Raw genomic sequence first — 24,167 nt, 5'->3', positions numbered from 1 at the left:
AAATTAATACACACATCAGTGTATTAATATTACAGACACTCGCTCGTTGTTATCAATATTTCCTTGTGCTAAGCGATAAGACTTTTCAAACACAAAAAAGTGCGAACAAACTTACACTATTATTTAAGGGCTAACTGTATTCGATAATTAAAACCAAAATCTTGATCCGCGAAACTAAATGACTGATTGACTGAGTGAGTGACTTTGTGATTGAGTGACTGACTGAGTGAGGGAGTGATTGAGTGAAGGAGTGAGTGACTGACTAAATGAGTGATTGATATGCATCTATTTAAAATGTATTCTTCACCATTAAGGCATAATAATGAACGTATCGAAACTACTGGAAATGCGTCCCTGGGTTCTCCCTGTGCTTTGTATTGGAAGCTTAAAGTGATATTATGGGCATCTAACAGTATGAAGGCGTCTATCGCAGCCGTTGTGTTTATTTCTGGTGTTTTCACTTCATATACACTTATATTTGTTAATGCAGCATCAACATACTAAAACAATATGCTGGGCAGAGCAAAATAATCCATTTGAATGTCAACCGTACTTTCGTTTTGACAACTGACGACAGAAATGATTCCATGAACGATGTGAGTCTAAATGTAGTTTTCATGCAGATTCGTTCATACGACACAAAGACACAATTTTGTTTTACGGATCGTTTCGGCTAAGAGGACTGGGTGAGTCATGTAAAATATAGAAAATAATACATATTTTTTATAAACAACTGGTAGCAAGATGAGTTGTAGATAATGGGTCAGTTACCACATTTTAACTAATTCTTTTGACCTGTTAATTCTTTTCAGCTCAATTAAACAGTGAAAAAAATGCCCATACTATCACTTTAACAATTGTTTATATTCACATTGTCTTGTTTATCTATTCATTAATTAACATGATCGTCCGTGTTAGTGAGATAAATAACTCTCAAATCTTGAATGCAGCGATTAGATGTAATGAAATGTATTACTTTCCGTAGTTCAAAATACAACAAATGCTTAAATATAATGGTTAGACTTAACCACCGATCAGTCAAACATCAATAATTCTTTAAGGGGTCCAGATATCGGAAAAGTAGCACCGGAATCGGATTCAGGAAGACAAAATCACGTAGATTGGACTATCTTATTGTTTTATTTCACTGGAATGTAAGGTGTACTGGGTTTTGCGCTTCTGTTAAAAGAGTGCTGCATTCTTATCGAAATGCACAATTTAAACTCAATAATTCTTTAACGAGTCGAGATATCGAAAAATTAACGCCGGATTCGGATTCAGCGAGTCAAATTCATATAGATTTCACTATCTTATTGTTTGATTTCGATGGAGCGAACGAGAGAGCGAGCGAGCGTATTTCAATTGTGCACGTAAATGGGGCGGTCTATGAAAAGGGTGCTTAATGCAAAATATGTTTTGATTATAACTTTTTTCTTTTTTCTTTTTTTTTCATTTTTTTTCCAAACTTTTAAACAACACTATAAACTGTAAATGTTTTATAAAAAAACAAAAAAATTTTTTTTATATATTATATGATACATATGTATTTTTTTATTTATTTTTTTAAAAATTGATAACCTTTGAACGGCTGTAGATATCTTAAAAATTCCAACGAAATCATGATCAGCGTGGTCATAGGCATATAGAATTAAACATCTGTTTTTTTTATTTCAACGTTATTTTTTTTTAAATAAATAAATTATTTATTTATGATTTAAATGTTACGGACATAACATTCCGCATCTATCGCTTCAATATCATGTTCTTAATTCTATCAAACAGTTCTGCATTATAAAACAAACGTTTACAATATAGTTAAGAAACTAAATCACTCGCATCATGCCAACAACTGAGTCTGGGATTGAAGCCGGATCGCCTTGGTGAGAAGCGTGTATACCAACCACTGCGCTGAAAGGACATGCACATGTGTTTTCCCAGAGCGAGTCTCATTTTGTCTTTCAAATGAATTTTGCTGAAGCAGTACTTACTGATAAGGATTTCTTGACAGCTGATATATAGATATACGAGGGTCGCATGATAGGAAACATGGCTTAATTCACACGCTAATCTGGGACGACGCTTTACGCACATTATGCGACTCATATCTAATGCAGGTGTTTCGAGTTTTAACTCGAAAAGCAAAATAGGTTTGCCGAATGGTTTCCATGGGTGAGTCTTGGCCCGATGTTATACAACGCGGTCGTTAGTTTCGAATCTCTGACGACGACATTATCAGTGTGTTCTTTAAAGTGATATTATGGGCATTTTTCACTGATGAATTGAGCTGAAAATAATTAACTGGTCAAAAGAGTTAGTTAAAATGTGGTAACAGACCAAGTATCTGCAACTCATCTTGCTGCCAGTTGTTTATAAAAAAATATATAAATTATATTCGATATTTTACATGACTCACCCAGTCCTCTAAGCCGAAATGATCCGTAAAACAAAAGAGTGTCTTTGTGTCGTATGAACGAATCTGCACTAAAACTTAATTGAGGTTCACAAAGTACGGTTGATATTAAAATGCATTATTTTCACTTTCCGGGATGTTGTTTTAGTATGTTGATGCTGCATTTACAAATATACATGTGTATGAAGTGAAAACACCAAAAATAAACAACGGTTGCGATAGACACCTATACACTGTTAGATGCCCATACTATCACTTTAAAAGAGCAACCGACATTGATTGCTATTAAAATCGTTGATTATACACTGATTGATACCCAGGACAAAATGTTCAGTACACTCTGGGTAAATGAGAAAACCCAATAGTGACCAGCCAGGCAGCCTCAAACTGTATGCGGCTTCGGTCAGTATACGATTTGGGGTTGCCTGACTGGTCAAGAGTAGATTACTTAGTTGACACTGCATCTAATTCCCAAATATGGAACGGCCGACGTTTATGGTCCTGCCTTTTCTTTGCATCAGAGTGTGCAAGGCTAGTATCAGTTTTAAAGATCAATCGATCTTATTCCAAAAGATGCAATCAAAAACGTATATCACGCAGCCTCTAAGAAAATCCCATTCGCCCAATTGCAAGCGAGCGATAAACCTTCACTTCAATAAATGCACCACAAACTCTCGTCTGTCAACGTCGCTACCAATGAAATACATGTTGCAGACACACTTAGGAAACAGATAACCACTAAAGGAATGGGCGCAATCGCGAAATGGCTTTTCATCCAAAAGAGACAGAGAACTCTTTACAAATAGGCACTACTTTCGACAATGACCACGTGAAACAAATATCTTAGTGTGTTTTCACCATAAATCAGCCAATCGTGATGCAGCGACTATTTCCGGAATCCCCGGCAAAATGTGAAAATTACCATTACTATTTCCGGAATCCCCCGCAAAATGTGAAAATTACCATAATTAACCAGACATACGCGCATGCCCACAACATAGTCCGCATACGCGACTCTCAGTCTCTTCGAAAGTGCAGCGACGCTACATTACAGTGCACACAACATACATTCATCTCTCTCTTGCGCTAATCATCACCGCTCAATAACAAATCACTCAAAACACAATACGAAATCCGCTTCGAACTACTTTCCACATCCACTTCTACTTTCCTTTTGCTTTCACGAGCCTGATGCTTTCACTTTCACTTTACTGGCGCAATCCGCAATTACATGACGCACGCTCACATACGCACGCAAATTAACAAAGCAACATATCACATACATAGAATAAATACACAAATAACAACGCACTAAATCACTTGGCTTATATCTTTGCTCTTCTCAAAAAGCAGTGCCATCAAATGCCCCTCATACGCGCTATTCGCTATGTCGACAACAGCCCTTTCAACATAGTAGTACATCGCCCTACAGCAACAACAACAAGCGCGCGCCAAATATGGCCAATTGAGGAAAGACACAATGAATTTCTCGCAAGTTAGCAGTCAGAATAGCTTTGTATCAATGTATAATGCACACCAAATTGTTAAATGACCATTTACCAGGTGAATACAACTGCACGGAGTATTTGGTACGTAGACACAAACATGTGAAACTTACAAAAAGTCGAGCCCACGATGTTCCAACGATTTTTTTTCAAAAATTCAAAACTTAACGAAAGCCCATAAAATTCTCTCATCCGATCGAGTGTGGGATGTTTAAGATTCTCTATTCCGCACTATCAAAGGCAAACCAGATCATTGGATTCAATCATTCCAGATCAGGGCCTGTGTCAAGCATGAATTTAGTAATCCGTATCTGGAAAACCTTTGTATAGTTTTCACCCCTTAACCAACAGGCACCAGCAAAAACTCTTCTATTGAGAAGGAGTGCTGTATCAGAAGAAGAAAGGGTTGTTTCCCGGACTCGCATACAGTGTGAAAGAGTAATTTCAGTATGATGGTTGCAGTTTCAGTTTATTTGCACAATCAGCAAATACATGCTGTAGGTCACACATACTAAGCAAACATAAAAAAAGACCATCATAGTGTTCGAAAAAATCATTAGCACAAACTCCCCTCATAGTCGTACCCGCTATTTCGGTATGTCAACAATAGCCCCTTTAACATAGTACAACAACAACAAGCATGGCGGCGCCAATCATGAATATTTACAATTGCACAATGAATTTTTCACAAATTAGCAGTCAGACTAGCGTTGTATCAATGTATAACGCACACCAACTTGTAAAATTAACATTTCAGGGCATACTTCTGCATTCTGCAAGGAATACTTGGTACGGTAACACAAAAATGTGAACATTTCAAAAATCTGAGCCCAGGAAATGAGGATTTTCCGACGTCTTTTTTTTTCAAATTCAAAAGTTGGAGAAAGCCCAGTCATTTCTCTCATCCGCCGGCCTGATCAAGTGTGAGTGGGACAATCACCGTTACTACATCGAGCCCATCGCCTTAGACATGCAGCTAGTCCAGAGATACTGACGTTAAGGCTAACTCCTCAGTCACTGAGGTACACAGGGTAAGATTTTATGCAAACAGAATGGACTAGTTAACCCTTTGCATGCTGGGAAATTTGTCGTCTGCTAAAATGTCGTCTGCTGAATTTCTAAAATTAGCATTTTCTTTGATTTTTTTCAAAGAATACTATCAGAATAGCAAACAGTTTGGATCCTGATGAGACGCCACGTTTTGTGGCGTCTCATCTGGATCCAAACTGTTTGCAAATTCCTTCAAAATTCGGTTCCAGCACTGAAAGGGTTAATGCATGTGCATAAAGTGCCATCCCAGATAAGCCTGTGCGGTGTGCTCAGGCTTATCAGGTACCACACTTTCTGCTTTTATGGATTGTTTTGTTTAAAGGAGTCTTCTCTGAACACAATCCAGTCTAGCTGGAAATTGCTGACCCTGATTAGCCTGTGCAGAGTGCATTAAGCTCCCTTTTCCCAGAGTAAGGATAAATTATATTGTCTAACAAGCACAGACACAATGTGTGATAGTAATTTTGAAAAGTACTTTTCTACGAATCATGCATGTTTTACAGATTGTCTGATAAGGTTTCATCATCATATGACAATATCTGACAGTTCAATGGAAGGTTTCGCAGAATCTGTTCTTTGTGGAATGTTCCACATATAGCATAATAGATCCCTGAATATCCTGTGTGGACTGCACAGGCTAATGTGAGATGTCATTTTACACACATGCTTACTGTTTTTGTCGGGCACTGTTATTCTGCACATGTTCAATGATTTCAGGGGAGTACACGTTCATCTGTAACGAGCAGAGCCGTGGGAAGCAGTTTCTCACGTCGTACGCATTACGCATTCATGTGCGGGTCCACACGAAGGAAAAACCTTTAGAGTGTGAGGTCTCTGGGTGTGAGAAACAGTTCAACACTGTGTACAGGTAACAAACATAGCTCAGAATTAGAATTGTCTATCAAACATATGAGAATAATAGGGGCTGAATATCACAAACATATTGAAGTCAATTTTCTGACTCAACTTTTATTTTATTTTTAAAAAATGAGATTAGTTTGATCATCGTGCTCATTTTCATGTTCACAGAAGTTTTTAGTTTTATTGTGACTTAACCCAGAGGTTGAGGAGCATGTTCATATTCTTATAGCTGAGATTTGAGATTGTTTTTGGAGCTGAACTACATTCTCAATACTCAGTTGAGTGGAAGCTCAAATCTCATCGTATAAGATAAGCTCAAAAATTGAGAATGTGCGTGATACTGGGCCCAAGGGTGTAAAAAATGTACAAAATCAACTGGCCATGCAGGGCTGCCAGCTGACAAAATCAGGTCACCCTTACTTTCTTTGGGGTGGCCCTTAATTTAATTTAAATTATCAAATATAGTTTTCCATATATATTGTTATTCTATTGACTGACACATTTTTGTTAACTTGTTTATATTAAATTGTTTTGGCATTTTGACATTTTGCCGGAAAACAAACAGTGTCTCTGTAAATATTGCCCCCACACTTAGACTGTGTACACATGTAAAGATTTTGATCAATGCATTTTAAAGTACCAAATAATGGCACAGTCATCAACTGGCTACCGGCAAGCACTGCTACAAAATCAAATTCTGACTGACCAGATTATGGGATCGCCTGAACAGGCAAGTATTTAAGAAATCTCCCTCGCCTGAAGCAATTTAGGTGGCTTATGTTTGCGGGCAACTGGAATTTAACACCCCAAGGTTTGTTTACAATTTTGTGCATGTAAAAATACATGCAGTTTTTTTATTCTGAAATATTATTACATAGGTATGCGTTAGTCAGATCTTGTGTAATTTGAGCCTAATTGTGGGAAACCTGGGCTTAAAGCAAAATAAAAGCATGTGCATAAAGTGTTGTAACAGAGTAGCCTGTGAAGTCCACACAGTCAAAGCAGGCAGAACACTTTCAGCTTTTTATGGAATTCTTTGTATAAAGAAAGTTTCTTCTAAACGAAAATCCAGTTAAGGCAGAAGTATGCAAGATTGGACTTGTTGCCATGCCATGCTGAATTGTTGTTATGCCATTGTTTCTGGATGCTAGGTTACGTGCCCACCAACGAGTACACACAGGTCAGACATTCAACTGTGAGGAAGACGGCTGCACCAAGTTCTTCACGACGCTGTCTGACCTTCGCAAACACATCCGCACACACACAGGAGAGAAACCTTTCAAGTAGGCTTAAGTGTGGTGCTTCACTCTCAGTTTATGTTTGTAGAAAGTGTTCATCTATCCCTCAAACCTTTATAAGCCCCCAATGCTTTGCATTGACTGTATCAAGGCGATGATCTCAGATTAAATCAGTTTATGTATATATGAGCCTTGCTCTGTGAAAAGGGGGTTTAATGCAAGTGCGTAAAGTGTCGTCCCAGATTAGCCTGTGCAGTCCGCTAATCAGGGACGACACTTTCCGCTTTTATGATATTTTTCGTTTCCATAAAGTCTCTTCTTAGCAAAAATCAAGTTAGGCGGAAAGAGTTGTCCCTGATTAGCCTGTGCGGACTGCACAGGCTAATCTGGGACGGCACTTTACGAACATGCAATAAATCCCCTTTTCACAGAGCACGGCTCATATGTTTATAGTTATTGTTCTGTTCTAACAGTTGTAACAAGTATATCTCAATTGCTAGAGTTTCTGGAGTTATATCGTTTGCTATGTTCCTATATTGTTATATTATTTAGACTATTACCTGAGGCATTACCTGGCGCCATTTTATATCAATTTACACAAATGTGTTACCGTTACACAACTTAGTTTAAAGATGTTTTGGTAATTAGCTCGGCGTTTTCGGAGAAAACCCGAGGTATTGTCATAGCCAGCTCGTCGTCCGACGTCCGCCGTAGGCGCCGTGCTAAAACCTTAACATTGGCTCTAAAATCAAAGTGCTTCCACTTACAACTTTGAAACTTCATATGTAGATGCAACTTGATGAGTTCTACACGCCACACCCATTTTTGGGTCACTAGGTCAAAGGTCAAGGTCATTGTGACCTCTAATATTAAACTTTAACATAGGCTCTAAAATCAAAGTGCTTCCACCTACAACTTTGAAACTTCATATGTAGATGCACCTTGATGAGTTCTATGCGCCACACCCATTTTTGGGTCACTAGGTCAAAGGTCAAGGTCACTGTGACCTCTAATATAAAAATTAAACATAAACCTTAACTTTCGCTCTAAAATCAAAGTGCGTCCACCTACAACTTTGAAACTTCATATGTAGATGCACCTTGATGAGTTCTACATGCCACACCCATTTTTGGGTCACTAGGTCAAAGGTCAAGGTCACTGTGACCTCTTAAAAAAAAAAAAAAATCTGACAAGCTTTCATTTATTCAAAACTGCACCCGTAGCCGAGCGTGGCACCCGTTACGCGGTGCTCTTGTTTTTTTAGACTTTATTTTGGTTGAGATCATGGTTGTTTTAGGGTTTATGAACATTTGAACAGCCTTTTACATTTTACATATAGTCTAAAAAAATAATTAATTGTTGTTTTAATTGTTTCCTGAATGTAGTCATTTCTGGGCGTCATATTTGTTCCTTAAGCATAATGTAAAAAATCCTGCAAGTTTGTGTTTCTTACTTTCTTTGCTAGTGAGCAGTCATTAAAACCTATATAGTATATACCAGTGACAGCACTGTACGACTTTCACAATGAATATTTTTTTATATGACTTCAGGTGTGTGGAAGATGGTTGTGGGAAGGCATTCACAGCCAGTCATCACCTCAAGTCACACAAGATCACCCACACAGGTCGGTGATGGCATGTGTAGATTGGAGGACAGTTATAAAATTAGCCTTGCTATTGGAAAACTTTGGCTTAATGCATTGTACATAGTGTTGTCCACGATTACCTTGTGCAGACCGCACAAGCTTATGAGGGTCGACACTATCCGCCCAAACTTGATTTTTTTTTCTAAACAAAAGGACTTCCTTTAACGGAAAATACCTTAAAATCAGAACGAGTTGTCCCAGATTAGCATGTGCGGACTGCACAGGCTAATCTGGGACAACACTTTACGCACATGCATTAAACCCTGTTTTCCCAGAGTGCTACTGGAATTATTGATAGATACTGAGCAATAACAATGCTTACCAGTATATTTGAGACAATGTCTGATGTGAGTTGGAATTGTGAACAGTATTGACATAAAGACATATATTCATTGTGTAATTTCAAGAAATTACGATATATTCCTTTGCTGTTATCCTGCCATATAATGAATTTGGGATTTTCATCAGTTTAACAACACTAAAATTGTTTGTTTGGGATATAAGGGGTTTTGTTCATAAAAGAGGGCTTCTTCACATGTTAGAAATAACATAATATGATAGCATTGGGCCTGATAATTCCACTACAAGTTTTGCACAGGATTTTGTATAGGCACATGGGAAAAGTCTAAAGTTGGCAATGGGTGCAATCTTGCTATTGTTTTTTGTCTCCAATATTAACTTCTATAATACTTCAGAGTAAAAACAAGAAGAACAAATAATGAATTGTAATGTAGGCACATGGGTACCCCTGATTTTGAAATGCTGGCACAGGGATATCCCTGTGCTCAAAGGCCCCGGGGAAAGGTCTTCACATATTAACCGTGTTCTGGAAAAATTAGGCTTTTAACATGTGCGTAAAGTGTCATCCCAGATTCGCCTGTTCAGTGTACACAGGCTAATAAGGGACAACACTTTCAGCTTGAGTGAAATGTTTTGTTTAAATGAAGTTTTTTTGGGGGAAAATCCAGTTAAGGCATAAAGTGTCGTTCCTGGTTGGCCTGTACTGACTGCATAGGCTAATCTGGGATGGCACTTTACGCACATGCAACAACCCACGTTTGCCCCAAACGAAGCTCACATGAACCTATTTTGTTGTTTAGGCCAAAAAAAAAAATCTCCCGATTTGGCGCCGACCCTCAACTTTTAATTGGGGTCACCAAAAAAAAAAAATTGTTCATTTTCGTTCATATAAGATGTAATATCAAGCAAACAAAGCATATATACATGTATTTTTGGCCTTATTCTAGGAGAGAAGCCCTATCAGTGCGGTCAATGTGAGGGCAAGGCCTTCTCTACATCTCACAGCCTCAAGAACCACCTGAACAGGCATGTGGCAAAACAGGAGAACAAACAGGTATGGTTCGTAACCAGTGTTTTTGTGGCAAAAATGAGGCAGGTATTTGGTCCCATTCCAAATATCAAAATGCATATATTTTCCCAAATCACTGCCTAAAATTTCCAATTGAAAGTTTTAAACCAAAAAAATATTCTGTGTAATTAATTTTCTTAGTGAAAATAATATTGAAAACACTGTTTTCTCAGTTTTTAAGTATATGTTAACAAGAAAAAAACACCAAATTCCTTTTTTAGCAGCTCACCTGAGCACAACGTGCTCATGGTGAGCTTTTGTGATCGCCTTTTGTCCGTCGTGCGGCGTCAACATTTGCCTTGTTAACACTCTAGAGGCCACATTTATTGTCCAATCTTCATGAAAATTGGTCAGAAGATTGGGCTCAATGATATCTTGGATGAGTTCGAAAATGGTTTTGGTTGCTCTAAAAACATGGCTTCCAAGGGGCAGGGGCATTTTCCTTATATGGCTATAGTAAAACCTTGTTAACACTCTAGAGGCCACATTTATTGTCAGATCTTCATGAAACTTGGTCAGAAGATTCATCCCAATAATATCTTGGATGAGTTCGAAAATGATGCCGGTTGGTTGAAAAACATGGCCGCCAGGGGGCGGGGCATTTTTCCTTATATGGCTATAGTAAAACCTTGTTAACACTCTAGAAGCCACATTTATTTTCCGATCTTCAAGAAACTTGCTCAGAAGATTCATCTTAATAATATATTGGACGAGTTCGAAAATGATGACAGTTGGTTGAAAAACATGGCTGCCAGGGGGCAGGGGCATTTTTTTCTTATATGGCTTTAGTAAAACCTTGTTAACACTCTAGAGGCCACATTTATTGTCCAATCTTCATGAAATTTGGTCAGAAGATTTTTCTTATTGATATCTTGGATGAGTTAGAAAATGGTTACGTTTGCTTGAAAAACATGGCTTGCCAAGGGGCGGGGCATTTTTCCTTATGTGGCTATATATGGCTATAGTAAAATCTTGTTAACACTCTAGAGGCCACATTTATAGTCCGATCTTCATGCAACTCGGTCAGAGGATTCATCCCAATAATATCTTGGATGAGTTCAAAAATGATGCCGGTTGGTTGAAAAAACATGGCAACCACGGGGGCGGGGCATTTTTCCTTATGGTTATAGTAAAACCTTGTTAACACTCTAGAGGTTACATTTATTTTAGATCATCATGAAACTTGGTTAGAAGATTTGTCCCAATGATATCTTGGATGAGTTTGAAAATGGTTTTGGTTGCTCTAAAAACATGGCCACCAGGGGGCGGGGCATTTTTCCATATATGGCTATATATGGCTATAGTAAAATCTTGTTAACACACTAGAGGCCACATTTACTGTCCGATCTTAATGAAACTTGGTCAGAAGATTCATCCCAATAATATCTTGGACGAGTTAAAAATGATGCTGGTTGGTTGAAAAACATGGCTGCCAGGGGGCGGGGCAATTTTCCCTATATGGCTATAGTAAAACCTTGTTAACACTCTAGAGGCCACATTTATTTTCCGATCTTCATGAAACTTGGTCAGAAGATTTGTCCCAATAATATCTTGTTATCTCAGGTGAGCGACTTTGGGCCTTTCAGGCCCTCTTGTTTAGTCTAAAGGAATTAGGCCCCATTCCCAAAATGGTGAAAAAAAACAACACTGAACACAGTCTCCAGTAGGAAAGAGGCTCAAAATTGAAATTGCCTCCTAGTGTTGCTGTTGCTTGGTGGATATGGTTCAGGATACATTTTCACAGATCATATTTTGATCAATTGACCCTTGCTCTGTGAAAACCAACTTTAATGCATGTGCATTAAGTGCCATCCCTGATTAGCCTGTGCAGTGTGCACAGGTACCACACTTTCTGCTTTTATGGAATTTTTTGTTTAAAGAAGTCTCCTATAAACAAAATCAAGTCTAGTTGATAAGTGTTGACCGTGTTAGCCTGTGCAAATTGCATTAAGCTCCCTTTTCCAAGGGTAAGGCTCCATTATAATGTCTAACAAGTACTGTAAGAAACATGCACCTCTTACAGATTGCCTGTTAAGGTCTCATCATATTTAGACAATATCTGTCAGTGTCCAGGAAAGCTTTTTGTGGAATCTGTTGTGTGGAGAATGTTCTGCATATAGCAAATAATTGGTAAAATTGAATTTTGAGGCAGCATTATTATTATGTTGATTATAGAATTGCTAAGATTTGATTCCAACAACATAATATTTAGAACCATTAGTGTATATTTGATTCCTTTATGATACTAAGATCCAGCCTTCCCAGTTTTCTGTGCATGTAAGTCATGAGATTATGTTTATATTTTGTAGAGTGTGGAGCATCTTGAACATTCAGAGGTAAGTGTTGTGAATTTTGAGTGTCTTGAAAATGAAACAAATATTTAAATAGGCTTATTTAAACAATATAGAGACAGGGTGGGATTTTTCCTCCTTTAACAGATTTCATCCCTTTAAATGACACTCTTATTTTACAAATACATGTAGTTAGGAACTTTGCTGAATCTACATAGAAATGAAGAGTTTACATGAACGCTGTAATGGGGGTAGGGCATTTTCCTCCCCTGAGGTGGTTCTGAAATCACAACCATGTAGATAATAAAATTAGTAATCATGATCTTGTTGTATTTCCCACATCTTTTACTGTTTTGCATTTTCTGAGGTAATAGTTAATAATTGTAGACAACTCTACATGCTGAGTATTATCATGTAATTGTATATTTTGTACTTAACCAACAAGAGGTCGCCATGGCGTAATGGTTATGGTGTGCGCCTAGCGACCGGGAGGCAGTGGGTTTGATCCCCAGTGTGGGAGCGTTCTTTAGATCTCTCCCAAAGACACCAAGTACTGGTTGTTAGTCCCAGGAAACGGAGAGCGTTTCAACATGTCATAGGCTTTTGATGTAAACAAGCTAAAATAAATAGGTTTAAACTAAATAAATAGGTTTAAACTAACCAGCCATCAAAATGTTAGGTACATCAGCAATGACCGTAAGTTATGTGGGTTATTGTAAGGCTTAAGCAGATTGTTATTGGAAACTTTTGTGACAGAACAGAACAGAATAGTTCGACTTAATTATATAATGCTACTCATCATAAACATAGATATACAATAATAATATGCATTTGAAGTAAATATAGAAAATGCCTTATTTTGAAGAAGGATCAATTTAAATAGTCAGGTTATAAGTATTTTTTGTGAGAAAGTCACATGGATGAGGTTTATTCATAGTGACCACAAAATGTCAAGCTTATGGTTTAATAATTGCAACAATTATAAAATTATTCTGTACTGATTTTCTTTGTGAAAGAATATGAGTATTTTTGCTACATATAAACAACATTTGTTCGTACTTAAAAGCATTTTAAAATAAACATGGCAAGTTTTTGTAACACTGTTTTGTTTTAGCCACTAAGTAGTTTGATAAATTTGAACATATTTGGATGGGTTCAACTTCTATAAAAGTTAGGAATTAATGTTTTGCTAACATCAGCTTAACAAGGAAATTAAAGAACATATTGGTTTTCTTTCTCAATGTCATGAAGGTTGCATAACACACACTTGAGTTGATCTCTTACAATGTTTTGGTGTCAAACGCTACCAATTTGCTACCAATTTCATCTCATAATATTGTTTGTATCTTTATTTTAGTCTTCATTACCGATGATGGATGCTGAGGAGTTGCTGGAAACCATGACAAAGTTCCAAACCTCCCATCCCAGCAACCAGGGAATCACATGTAAGAAATGGTGTCACCTGCATGTGTGCCTTGCTCTGGGAAAACAGGGTTTAATGCATTTGTGTAAGTGTTGTACCCAACTTAGCCTGTGCAGTCCTCACATGCTACTCTAACAGGGACAACACTTTCTTAAACTAGATTGCACTACAAAGGGCACTTCCTTTAAGCATAAATACACAGTACAGAAAAGGTGGGCCCTTATTAGCCTGTGCGGACTGCACAGGCTAATCTGGAAGATTACTTTATGCACATGCATTAAGCCCCATTTTCTCAAAGCATGGCTCTTAATTTGTTGTGGGGTAAAAGTGCAAAATCAACACTTAACATTCTGTTTTTTTTAATTAATTATTTGTTTTATCAATTATTTGCCTGTTTGACAGATAATTTGTTCAATTATTTTTTCTGATTTACTGCATGTCTGTTCTCTGAACGGTCGACATTTGTTTAAATCAGTTAGGCTACTGTAAATAAGGAAGAATCCTTGATGGATCAAGTATATTTTATAAATGCCTGAGCTTTTAACAATTAATTAATATGATTAATTTGAATAATGATTAATATCGCATTTTCTTGTACCCGTAATCCGTTGTAGGAGAAGTGATACCCTGTGATCATTAAAATAGAAATAAATATACCAATAAAAACCGACCGGTTTCACAATACTTAAACTGATACTGTTTTTAGATATCACCTGACACGTCAAATTTCAGAATGAGGCTGAACGTGAATTTTTTTCATTTGTTACGAAAACGACGGATAATATTGATGATCATAGACCAATTGATTGTTCTTTTTTTACTTTGGGGATCTTCATGAATACTGACTCTGGTTACAAAAATGTCAAACATATGGATACAGGCATGTGTTTTGTGAATAAATTGATAAGTAATTCTTTACATTAAAACACCTAAAGAATAATTAAACAACATAATCATTGGTGTATAGTTATAAATCATACACCTGTGGTTTATGACACCATGTTATTAACTAGTATTTGTAGACACAGTATCTGATCATACCAAGATAATTGGTTTGTGCTGAACACAGGGGCAATTAAACAACAGATCTGTATTAATAAACAAGATTATTGATAGATCTTTGATTAGACACCACAATAAAAAATGCGCAAATGAAGAGCGTCAACATGTGTGCAAACAATTGAATAAAACTAGTTTTTTAATCAAGAAAATTTATTTAAATGAGAAGTATATATTTTCTGCTCATTCTGAAAATGTCATTTTGTGTTGACAATATCGTTACGTCCATGAATGTTCAATAGCGTAAAGAGTTGAAATTAAATGCGTCATTGTCATATGTGGCACTATTATAAATGGCAACACATTCAGCCTCGTTCTGAAATTCTGCGAGTATTCCGACTTTGTGCTGTTATCGATTGTATTGTCCAAAGTCTTTATTGAGACATACAATGTATGTGAATTGTAAACCGTTTGTTGCAGTGTATCCAGTCGATGAGGAAGGTAACATAGAGGTAGAGCCAGTGATTAAGGTTCCCATAGTAACAGCTGGAGTTAGGCCACGATCATCACAGCCTGCCTCTGAAACCACGCCCACCTCTCGTACGTGTAACACTGACTGCAAATGTGCTTGCTGTGACATGCCCTTTGCTATAACCCCCAGGGTCGTAAAATCAAAAGTGAAAAGTGGACCACAGAAAAAGAACAGATCTAGTAAACAGGATGCCGCAAAACAACAAAAAACTTTTACTTCAGAACAATGCTGCTTTTCGCCGGAGATAAGTGATAATGTAGAAGGTTATTCAGAATTACAGGATTCTGAATGTGTCCTGAAATGTGTTGCGGATCATAAATGTGCTACTACTTCTGGCAGTAATACTTACATTGGTTCCGGTCACAATAATATTGATAACAATGTGGACATGGTGTCCAGTGATACAGGGGTACCCCTGATAGACGGTGCAGTTCCCAATACGGGGGATGGGGAGGGTGTGGAAGAGGTGGGTGAGAAAGTACTTGTTCAGCATTACCTACTGACCAGCATCATAACAAACTCGTCCAGCGGTAAACAGACCAATCAGTTGATCACCACGCCAATCATGCTGCCTAATGCCTGTAACACAGAGGTAAACAGTGACCAGTTGAAACCGGTTCCTGTCCACTTGGTGGCCAACCTGCTTGTCGGGCAACAGTGCGAAATGGCTACCGAATCTCAGGTGTCGGCCGTCAGTGCATTTAGGGCGGAATTAATACCCGAGGGCATCAACACAGGGGTGTATCCCAGCGAACAAGATGCGGCAACTTGTGAGACCAATGAAATTGGAAATATTGCATACATTAAACAGGCGAGCATTGGTGACATTGAATCCATGCCGTATCCAAACTCAATCTGTGATAACGTTGAGGGAATTACTAACATCACTGTTTCAGAACCCAGTTAATGTCCACCCCTGTCGCTCCAATGATTATTGATGCCCAATGTATGGACAAATGTTGCGACTACACGGGGACAGTAGTGGACGGAAGGGAGTTCCTACTGACTGGCCCACTGACCACTGACCTTCCCCAGGGTGGGAATGTGGGTCAGGGGGTCATGGTTATTGGGCCAGGGGACTTGGAACTCTCAATGGCAGCTTCACAAGAACTGAATGACGCCCTCTCAAGCATTTAGTTTTCAGGAAATATGGGAGACTCGTTTGGGGAAGACTGGGCTTAATGCATGGGAGTAAAGTGTCATCTCAGATTAGCCTGTGCAGTCTGCACAGGCTAATAAGGGATGACACTTTCTGCTTTTATTTAATTTTTAGTTTCAAGAAAGTTTCTAAAAATTAAACGTCCAGTTTATGCGGCAAGTGTCGTCCCTTATTAGCCTGTGCACATTGCACAGGCTAATCTGGGATGATTCAATGCAAATGCATTAAGCTCTGTTTTCCCAAAACTGTAACTTACAGACATCTGTCATAAGAGTCATGATCACACAATGAATATTCTTCCAATTATGTTTTTTGATAAGTATTAGTGCTATTGATATTCTGTTCACTGTATTTCGTGGAACTTACACTTCACCTTTCCCCACTGAGTTATGTCCATTTTGACATAGATTTCCGAGTTAAAGTTGTCTCTTGATAGATCTATAAACTTTACTACCAGCGAAATGGCAACTCATGTTAGATGTATATGAGTGACCTAAGTACATGTACAAAGTGCACTTTCAATTCATCGTCTAAAACAGAACTATAATCATTGTTGTAATTACAATACTTCTTTGAGGCAATATTATTTATGTGATAATAAAACAAAGGTTTATTTAAAACGCAGTGAACATGTCATTTATGCAGAATTATGCATTTATATCTTAAGACTCACATTAAGTGTTACAAGAAAGGATGAATTTATGCAGAACAGAAGATGAAGTTGTTACCTGTGTTGCTCAGCGTAAGATCAGGTCCCGTATTCACCAACCAATTCTTAAACTTAACTCTAAAAAATTAACAATATTCTCAAAACTGCAATATTCTTAAATATGGGTACATGTTAATGCATGTATTGACATGGAATTTAACACCATTTATTACACATTCGTCATTAGAACTATTCTTTTATGACAAAAAGAATATTTGTAACCGTTATATGTTAAAATGCTGAGGGTATTTTCGTTGTTCTATGTATATGGGTGTGCTCTGTTAAAAGGGGGTTTAATGCATGTGTGAAAAGTGTCGTCCCAGATTAAGCCTAGTGCAGTCCGCACAGGCTAATCAGGGACGACACTTTCCGCTTTAATAATATTTTCTGTTTAAAGAAAGTCTCTTCTTAGCTAAAATCAATGTTTAGGCAGAAAGTGTTGTCTCTGATCAGCCTGTGCAGTCCGCACTAATCTGGGACAACACTTTACGCACATGCATTAAACCCCCTTTTCACAGAGCACAGCCCATATTTATGCCCCCCTTCGAAGAAGAGGGGGTGTATTGTTTTGCACATGTCGGTCAGTCCGTCGCTCCGTCCACCGAATGGTTTCCGGATGATAACTCAAGAACGCTTACGCCTAGGATCATGAAACTTCATTGGTACATTGATCATTACTGGCAGATGACCCCTATTGATTTTCAGGTCACTAGGTCAAAGGTCAAGGTCACAGTGACAAAAAATGTATTCACACAATGGCTGCCACTACAACTGACAGCCCATATGGGGGGCATGCATGTTTTACAAACAGCCCTTGTCTTTATTCTTAAGTCTCAGAATGGGTTGAAGAATACAGGTCTAGGGCATGTAGACTTAAGAATAAATAATAGACTTAGAATCAAGAAAAATATGCCCAGCATTCTAATTTATATTGGCTAACTCTGAAGATAATGTCATTTCCAAAATGTTTAAGAATTATTTGAATAGTGTTGGTAATGCCAAGTTTGACTCAAAACTCAAACAATTAGTTAATATTCACATTCAAAGAATATTCTTTATTTTAGAATTAACTCTAAGAATTGTTTGTTGAAAACTGCTCCAGGTATCAGTTGTACATATACTTAAGTAGCCAATTGAAAAATATTAAGTATTCTGGTGTAATTAAACCCTTGAAGTATGTGTAAAACATAGCTATGTCTAGTTGTAAAGAACAAGTAGAATTTCTAATGTATGCCTGTTTATCATTTTCAATATGAATGGCAAATGTCTTCATTTTAGGCACCATTTATTTGCAAGGGATCAAATTTATCATATTGTTCTATATACATGTTCAAATTGTTTACTGTTAAAATCACGGCTGATTAATTGTTCTTGTTGAATGCAGTTGGTAAATTGTGTGCTGTGATAACCACAAGTCACATGATTTAATATGAGGTACCTTTACATAAGAATAGACATGCATGTTTACGTGAATAGCGGAACCACCTATAGGGGATGTCTGTGTGGGGTCATCATTAAATATTTTTCTCAATATTTAATTTTAGCATTTACAACGCATGATATACTGTCCATGTCTAATTAAACCCGTCGCTAATTAAACACGCATGTTTTTAACAGACATCAATGTGTTTTTGTGTTCCAGTTTAATTGACTCACATACAAACTTAAACAGGAAGCACCAATTGATTTGAGTAACTTTGGCGTCTGTTTGCGAGACAGATTATACATGGTTTCTTCATTTTATTTTTTGGCTCCAAATTTATTATTTTGGTAAAACATATGATCTCTTTGAGTGCATATTTTCCGGTTATACATTGTAAGATCAAATGATTTGATATACAAGTTTACAGGTTCATTGCAAACTGGTATTGGAAGTATGTTAGTCTATATGTATCTCTATGACGTATCACTTTTGCCTGAGTGTTATGTTTGTTCCAGCATCGTTTATCAAGATTATAATTTGAATGCAAGAGATTTGGCAAGCATTGTAATTTTGGTATGTTCTACTTTTAAACAGACAATTGATAATCTTTTGCATATTAAATTATGTTGATATAAATATTTGATAAAAGAACAATAACATTTCTCTCCAGATTTGATAATATGAAATAATCATGCCTTTAATATTACTGTTTCAAACTGTTAATGACTCTTGTTTTATATTTCATTGCTACTTTTTATTCTAAGCCGAGTTAACAAAAGCACTGTATTAGACAGTGGCACTCACTATGCATGTTTATGTTAGTATTTAGTTCTATTTACCAAATCTGGATTGTCATTATATGTTAGAGACATAATTCAGTTTGCTTATTAAATGGTATACCGGTAAATTGAATGAACACAGTTTATTTGATAATGTGCTTGAAATTTCCCTGTTAGAAACATTTACAGTTACGACAGTGAATTGATGTTTTTCTTTCTTTTATTTTTTGTATTATGATGTTTAAATGATGACACATGTCTGACAATGTGAATGTTATGTTTCAAACTGATTTATGTGCTGAATGTTTCAACATAAGATACAGCTGATTTAAAATGTGTATGTGTGGACTTTCTAAAATATACTATGTATATTTGTTTATATTGTGATATCAAATCATTTTTCATGTTGTTTCAGATACTAGTATTGATGAACTTTAATAATACGACTTAATGTGTCAGTTTAAGTTAAATACCTAGTACTTATGAGATTTAGCTAGTTATATTTTATTGTATTGCTCATCAATATTTACCTGGCCCTAACCTTTATTTATGAATATATTTAAATACCGTTACACTGAATACTTTATTCTTCGCAGTTAAAAGAGATTTAAATTGATTGAAGCTAACCTCACTTGGTATATTTGCTTAACGTGCACTAACAAAGTAAAATGCAAAAAAAGGAAACCATCCTAGCATATTGCTTCGCCACGCTTCGTGAAAAGGGGGTTTAATTCATGTGCGTAAAGTGTCGTTCCAGATTAGCCTGCGCAGTCGGCACAGACTAATCAGAGACGACTTTTTCCGCCTAAACTGGATTTTTGCAAATCAGAGACTACTGCACATGCTAATCTGGGACGACACTTTACGGACATTCATTAAACCCCCTTTTACAGATCACGGCCCATTTTATGCTAATGGAGTTTACGAGTTCCAGGTCACTGTTGTTGAGCTTTGTTTATAATCTAAATGAAATTGTGATGTGGAAGATGACAATAAGCCAAATAATTCCTTTGATAATCCTTTGCAATAAAGTAGAGCTTTTCCAACTTTAATAAAAAAATAATTTGATTGGGTCAAAGGATTTTTTGATGAGACAATACTTACAACTTTCCCTTATTATTAAATCTATTGGTGTGAAACATTGGAGTCAAATCATTGTGATAACCCATTCATGCCTAGCGTCCTGAAAAAAGGACATTGCAAACAGCGTAGACCCAGATGAGACGCCGCATGATGCGGCGTCTCATCTGTGTCTGCGCTGTTTGCTTAAAGGAATTTCAGTAAGTAATATGCTAAATATAGAAATAAATATACTTGACATCTCTAATTTTGGAAATAAATTGATCCAATTTAGAAAAATGGGAGAGTCCACTAGACATAAATGGGTTAATTCGTACTTGGTAATATTCTGGTACCCTGCTTCTTTACGTAGTGAAAGGGGAAGGAACTCCATTCGTACTTGGTAATAGAACAATGTTGGTCACATTTATGCTGTTCATGCCATGAAAATTACTCAGTTCTCTGTTTTAATAAACACAAATAACTGAAACATTTAAGGGTGCGATATGTGTCATCGTATTAGTAAAATTTCGCTAATAAGAAACACTACACCAGCGTTTCTTCAGTGAGACTGAAAGTAGACGTATTGCTGCCAAACCATCTCTAATCAATTATCGGACCATAATCCATTATGAACATATGGCCTTTTTATAACCAGATTAACTCTTTCAGTGCTGGAACCGAGTTGTGAAGGCCTTTGCAAACAGTTTGGATCCAGATGAGACGCCACAGAATGTGGCGTCTCATCAGGATCCAAACTGTTTGCTATTCAGATAGTATTATTTGAAAAAAATCGAAGAAAATGCTTATTTCAGAAATTCAGCAGACGACATTTTAGCAGACGACAAATTTCCCAGCATGCAAAGGGTTAAGTATAGTGGATCCTAATTTTAGTTTGCCCCTTGGCAATTGCGTATTACTCATGTTATCATACAAGTAAGTGCGTTAATCCAGGAATTACTGTCTAGACAATTATGACACGGACTTCGTGAAATCTTGAGACAATTTTAGCAACTGCACTTGGGCAAAGACAAAATGATCCAATACAAAGTGAAATCTAGTCAACATCCTGTAGTACTATATATTGGAACACAATAAATGTTCTTTAATATCGCAATTGTTACGAAGTAAATAACAGCAAGGAAAACAGTGTATTCATTTTCATTTGATCATACACTTGCTCCGCACAGTACGCATTTACTGATGACTTCGTCTGTGAAACGTCATAAGACACATTAGACAAAATTGTGTTGTTATGCCCCCCTTCGAAGAAGAGGGGGTATATTGCTTTGCTCATGTCGGTCTGTCTGTCGGTAGGTCGGTCGGTCGGTCCGTCCACCAGGTGGTTGTCAGACGATAACTCAAGAACGCTTGGGCCTAGGATCATGAAACTTCATAGGTACATTGATCATGACTTGCAGATGACCCCTATTGATTTTGAGGTCACTAGGTTAAAGGTCACGGTGACCCGAAATAGTAAAATGGTTTCTGGATGATAACTCAAGAACGCATACGCCTAGGATCATGAAACTTCATGGGTAGATTGATCATGACTTGCAGATGACCCCTATTGATTTTGAGGTCACTAGGTCAAAGGTCAAGGTCACTGTGACCCAAAATAGTAAAATGATTTTCGGATGATAATTCAAGAACGCATATGCCTAGTATCATGAAACTTCATAGGTAGATTGATCATGACTCGCAGATGACCCCTATTGATTTTCAGGTCACTAGGTCAAAGGTCACGGTGACCCGAAATAGTAAAATGATTTTCGGATGATAACTCAAGAACGCATATGCCTAGGATCATGAAACTTCATAGGTAGATTGATCATGACTCGAAGATGACCCCTATTGATTTTCAGGTCACTAGGTCAAAGGTCAAGGTGACCTGAAATAGTAAAATGGTTTCCGGATGATAACTCAAGAACGCATACGCCTAGGATCATGAAACTTCATAGGTAGATTGATCATGACCCGCAGATGACCCCTATTGATTTTGAGGTCAAAGGTCAAGGTCACGGTGACCCTAAATAGTAAAATGATTTTCGGATGATAACTCAAGAACGCATATGCCTAGGATCATGAAACTTCATGGGTAGATTGATCATGACTCGCAGATGACCCCTATTGATTTTGAGGTCACTAAGTCAAAGGTCAAGGTCACGGTGACCCGAAATAGTAAAATGGTTTTCGGATAACTCAAGAACGCATATGCCTAGGATCATGAACCTTCATGGGTAGATTGATCATGACTCGCATATGACCCCTATTGATTTTGAGGTCACTAGGTCAAAGGTCAAGGTGACCTGAAATAGTTAAATGGTTTCCGGATGATAACTCAAGAACGCTTACGCCTTCGTCCCTGATTGACCTGTGCACAAAACGCCCAATCCATAAACGGACTACACATGCTAATATGGGGCGACAGTAAGAAACTAAATGACCCGCATCGTGCAAAAACCGGATCTTATGCCAAATGCCACCAGCGTAGCTCCACCCTAGCCTGCGCACCCGCTAATGACACCATGTATTTGCATTTTGAAGTGTATTAGGTTCTTCCCAGCCCAAGGCTGCGTTATGTAAGGACCCGGAGTGTGTTCATGTGTAATACACGTACACAGCTATCAATACCGATGGCTATTATGTACAATATATCTAGTTATGGCTATTATTTATATTACATGTACTTTATTCTATACATAGTGTAAATAGTATAATATTTATAAATATGTTATACGGTTTTAAAGTTAATCTAATGGCTTCGATCATTATTGACAATACTAATTTAACAAATGGTTTTATTGTGCGGGTTTTTTTTGGTCTGTGCTGTATTCCGCACCGAATACGCAGGCAGTGAGCGATTTACGCTTAAATATGCTTCTACCGATGACGCTTCTGATGTTGTCCCGAGGCCGAAGACGGCAGTTCGCGAAGCGAACATTCTGTGTCACCAGGTGGCCATTTAAGAGGGACCGTAGGTCCCGAGAGTATAAGATTCTATAATCCGCACTATCAAAGGCAAACCATATCGATGGATTCAATCGTTCTAGATCCGGGCCTGTGTCAAGGATATCATTTTCTATCACAGCAACCACCTTCATATTGGATGATGTATTTCCAGGAATTACGACGGTATCGCTTCTCGGCCTTTTGGCTAAGATCAAAGTGTAGTATTTGTTCTTATCAGCTTAATATCTGATACGTTCCCCATTGGGGGACCTCGATATTAAACTGATTTTTGGACACAGATGAGATGTCAGGGGCTTGCTCCGCTCTCGTCACGGGTTGGCCCGGTATTGCAGTACCTCCGGGATCGGCCCACTTAACCAAAACCAATATTCAACCACGCCTTATGTAACAGCGCCTTAAACTGGTTGACAACGTGTTATAAAGACTGACAGCGCCTCATACTGGTTGACAACGTGTTATAAACACTGACAGCGCCTTATACTGATTGACAACGTGTTATAAAGACTGACAGCGCCTTATACTGGTTGACAACGTGTTATAAAGACTGACAGCGCCTTATACTGGTTGACATTGTGTTATAGCGACTGACAGCGCCTTATACTGGTTGACAACGTGTTATAGCGACTGACAGCGCCTTATACTGGTTAACAACATGTTATAACGACGGACAGCGCCTTATACTGGTTGACAATGTGTTATAAGCGACTGACAGCGCCTTATACTGGTTGACAACGTGTTATAG

At 37.6% G+C, this 24,167-nt stretch overlaps 2 protein-coding genes and 1 non-coding gene across 8 annotated transcripts in view; all 3 read left to right on the top strand.

The window, feature by feature from the left end:
* The window catches only part of LOC127853482 (uncharacterized), a 41,050-nt gene extending 23,544 nt beyond the window's left edge, over positions 1 to 17,506 (top strand). For all 5 annotated transcript variants that reach the window (XM_052388041.1, XM_052388042.1, XM_052388040.1 and 2 more), the window contains 5 exons: positions 6,978 to 7,109; positions 9,957 to 10,063; positions 12,388 to 12,414; positions 13,727 to 13,814; positions 15,272 to 17,506. In XM_052388041.1, coding sequence (XP_052244001.1) covers positions 6,978 to 7,109; positions 9,957 to 10,063; positions 12,388 to 12,414; positions 13,727 to 13,814; positions 15,272 to 16,230 — 1,313 coding nt within the window. In that variant the 3' untranslated portion in view covers positions 16,231 to 17,506. The remainder of the gene's footprint in view (positions 1 to 6,977; positions 7,110 to 9,956; positions 10,064 to 12,387; positions 12,415 to 13,726; positions 13,815 to 15,271) is intronic.
* LOC127853479 (zinc finger protein 107-like) overlaps positions 1 to 20,942 on the top strand; it is a 274,428-nt gene extending 253,486 nt beyond the window's left edge. The window contains exon 12 of one of the 2 annotated variants that reach the window (XR_008036626.1): positions 20,328 to 20,942. The gene's annotated coding sequence lies outside the window, so the exon portion shown is untranslated. Of the gene's footprint in view, positions 1 to 19,041 lie in introns of both variants that reach the window. The other variant, XR_008036630.1, reaches the window with a different exon arrangement.
* A 2,647-nt stretch (positions 20,943 to 23,589) lies between these two features.
* On the top strand, positions 23,590 to 23,782 carry LOC127854320 (U2 spliceosomal RNA). Its single transcript, XR_008037029.1, has one exon. It is a non-coding gene; the product is annotated as a U2 spliceosomal RNA (small nuclear RNA).
* The last annotated feature ends 385 nt before the right edge of the window (positions 23,783 to 24,167 follow it).

This window comes from Dreissena polymorpha, chromosome 12 (assembly GCF_020536995.1).
Source record: "Dreissena polymorpha isolate Duluth1 chromosome 12, UMN_Dpol_1.0, whole genome shotgun sequence".
Taxonomy (NCBI): domain Eukaryota; kingdom Metazoa; phylum Mollusca; class Bivalvia; order Myida; family Dreissenidae; genus Dreissena; species Dreissena polymorpha.
Note: the sequence above shows the minus strand (reverse complement) of the source record. Positions and strands in the feature narration are given on the sequence as shown.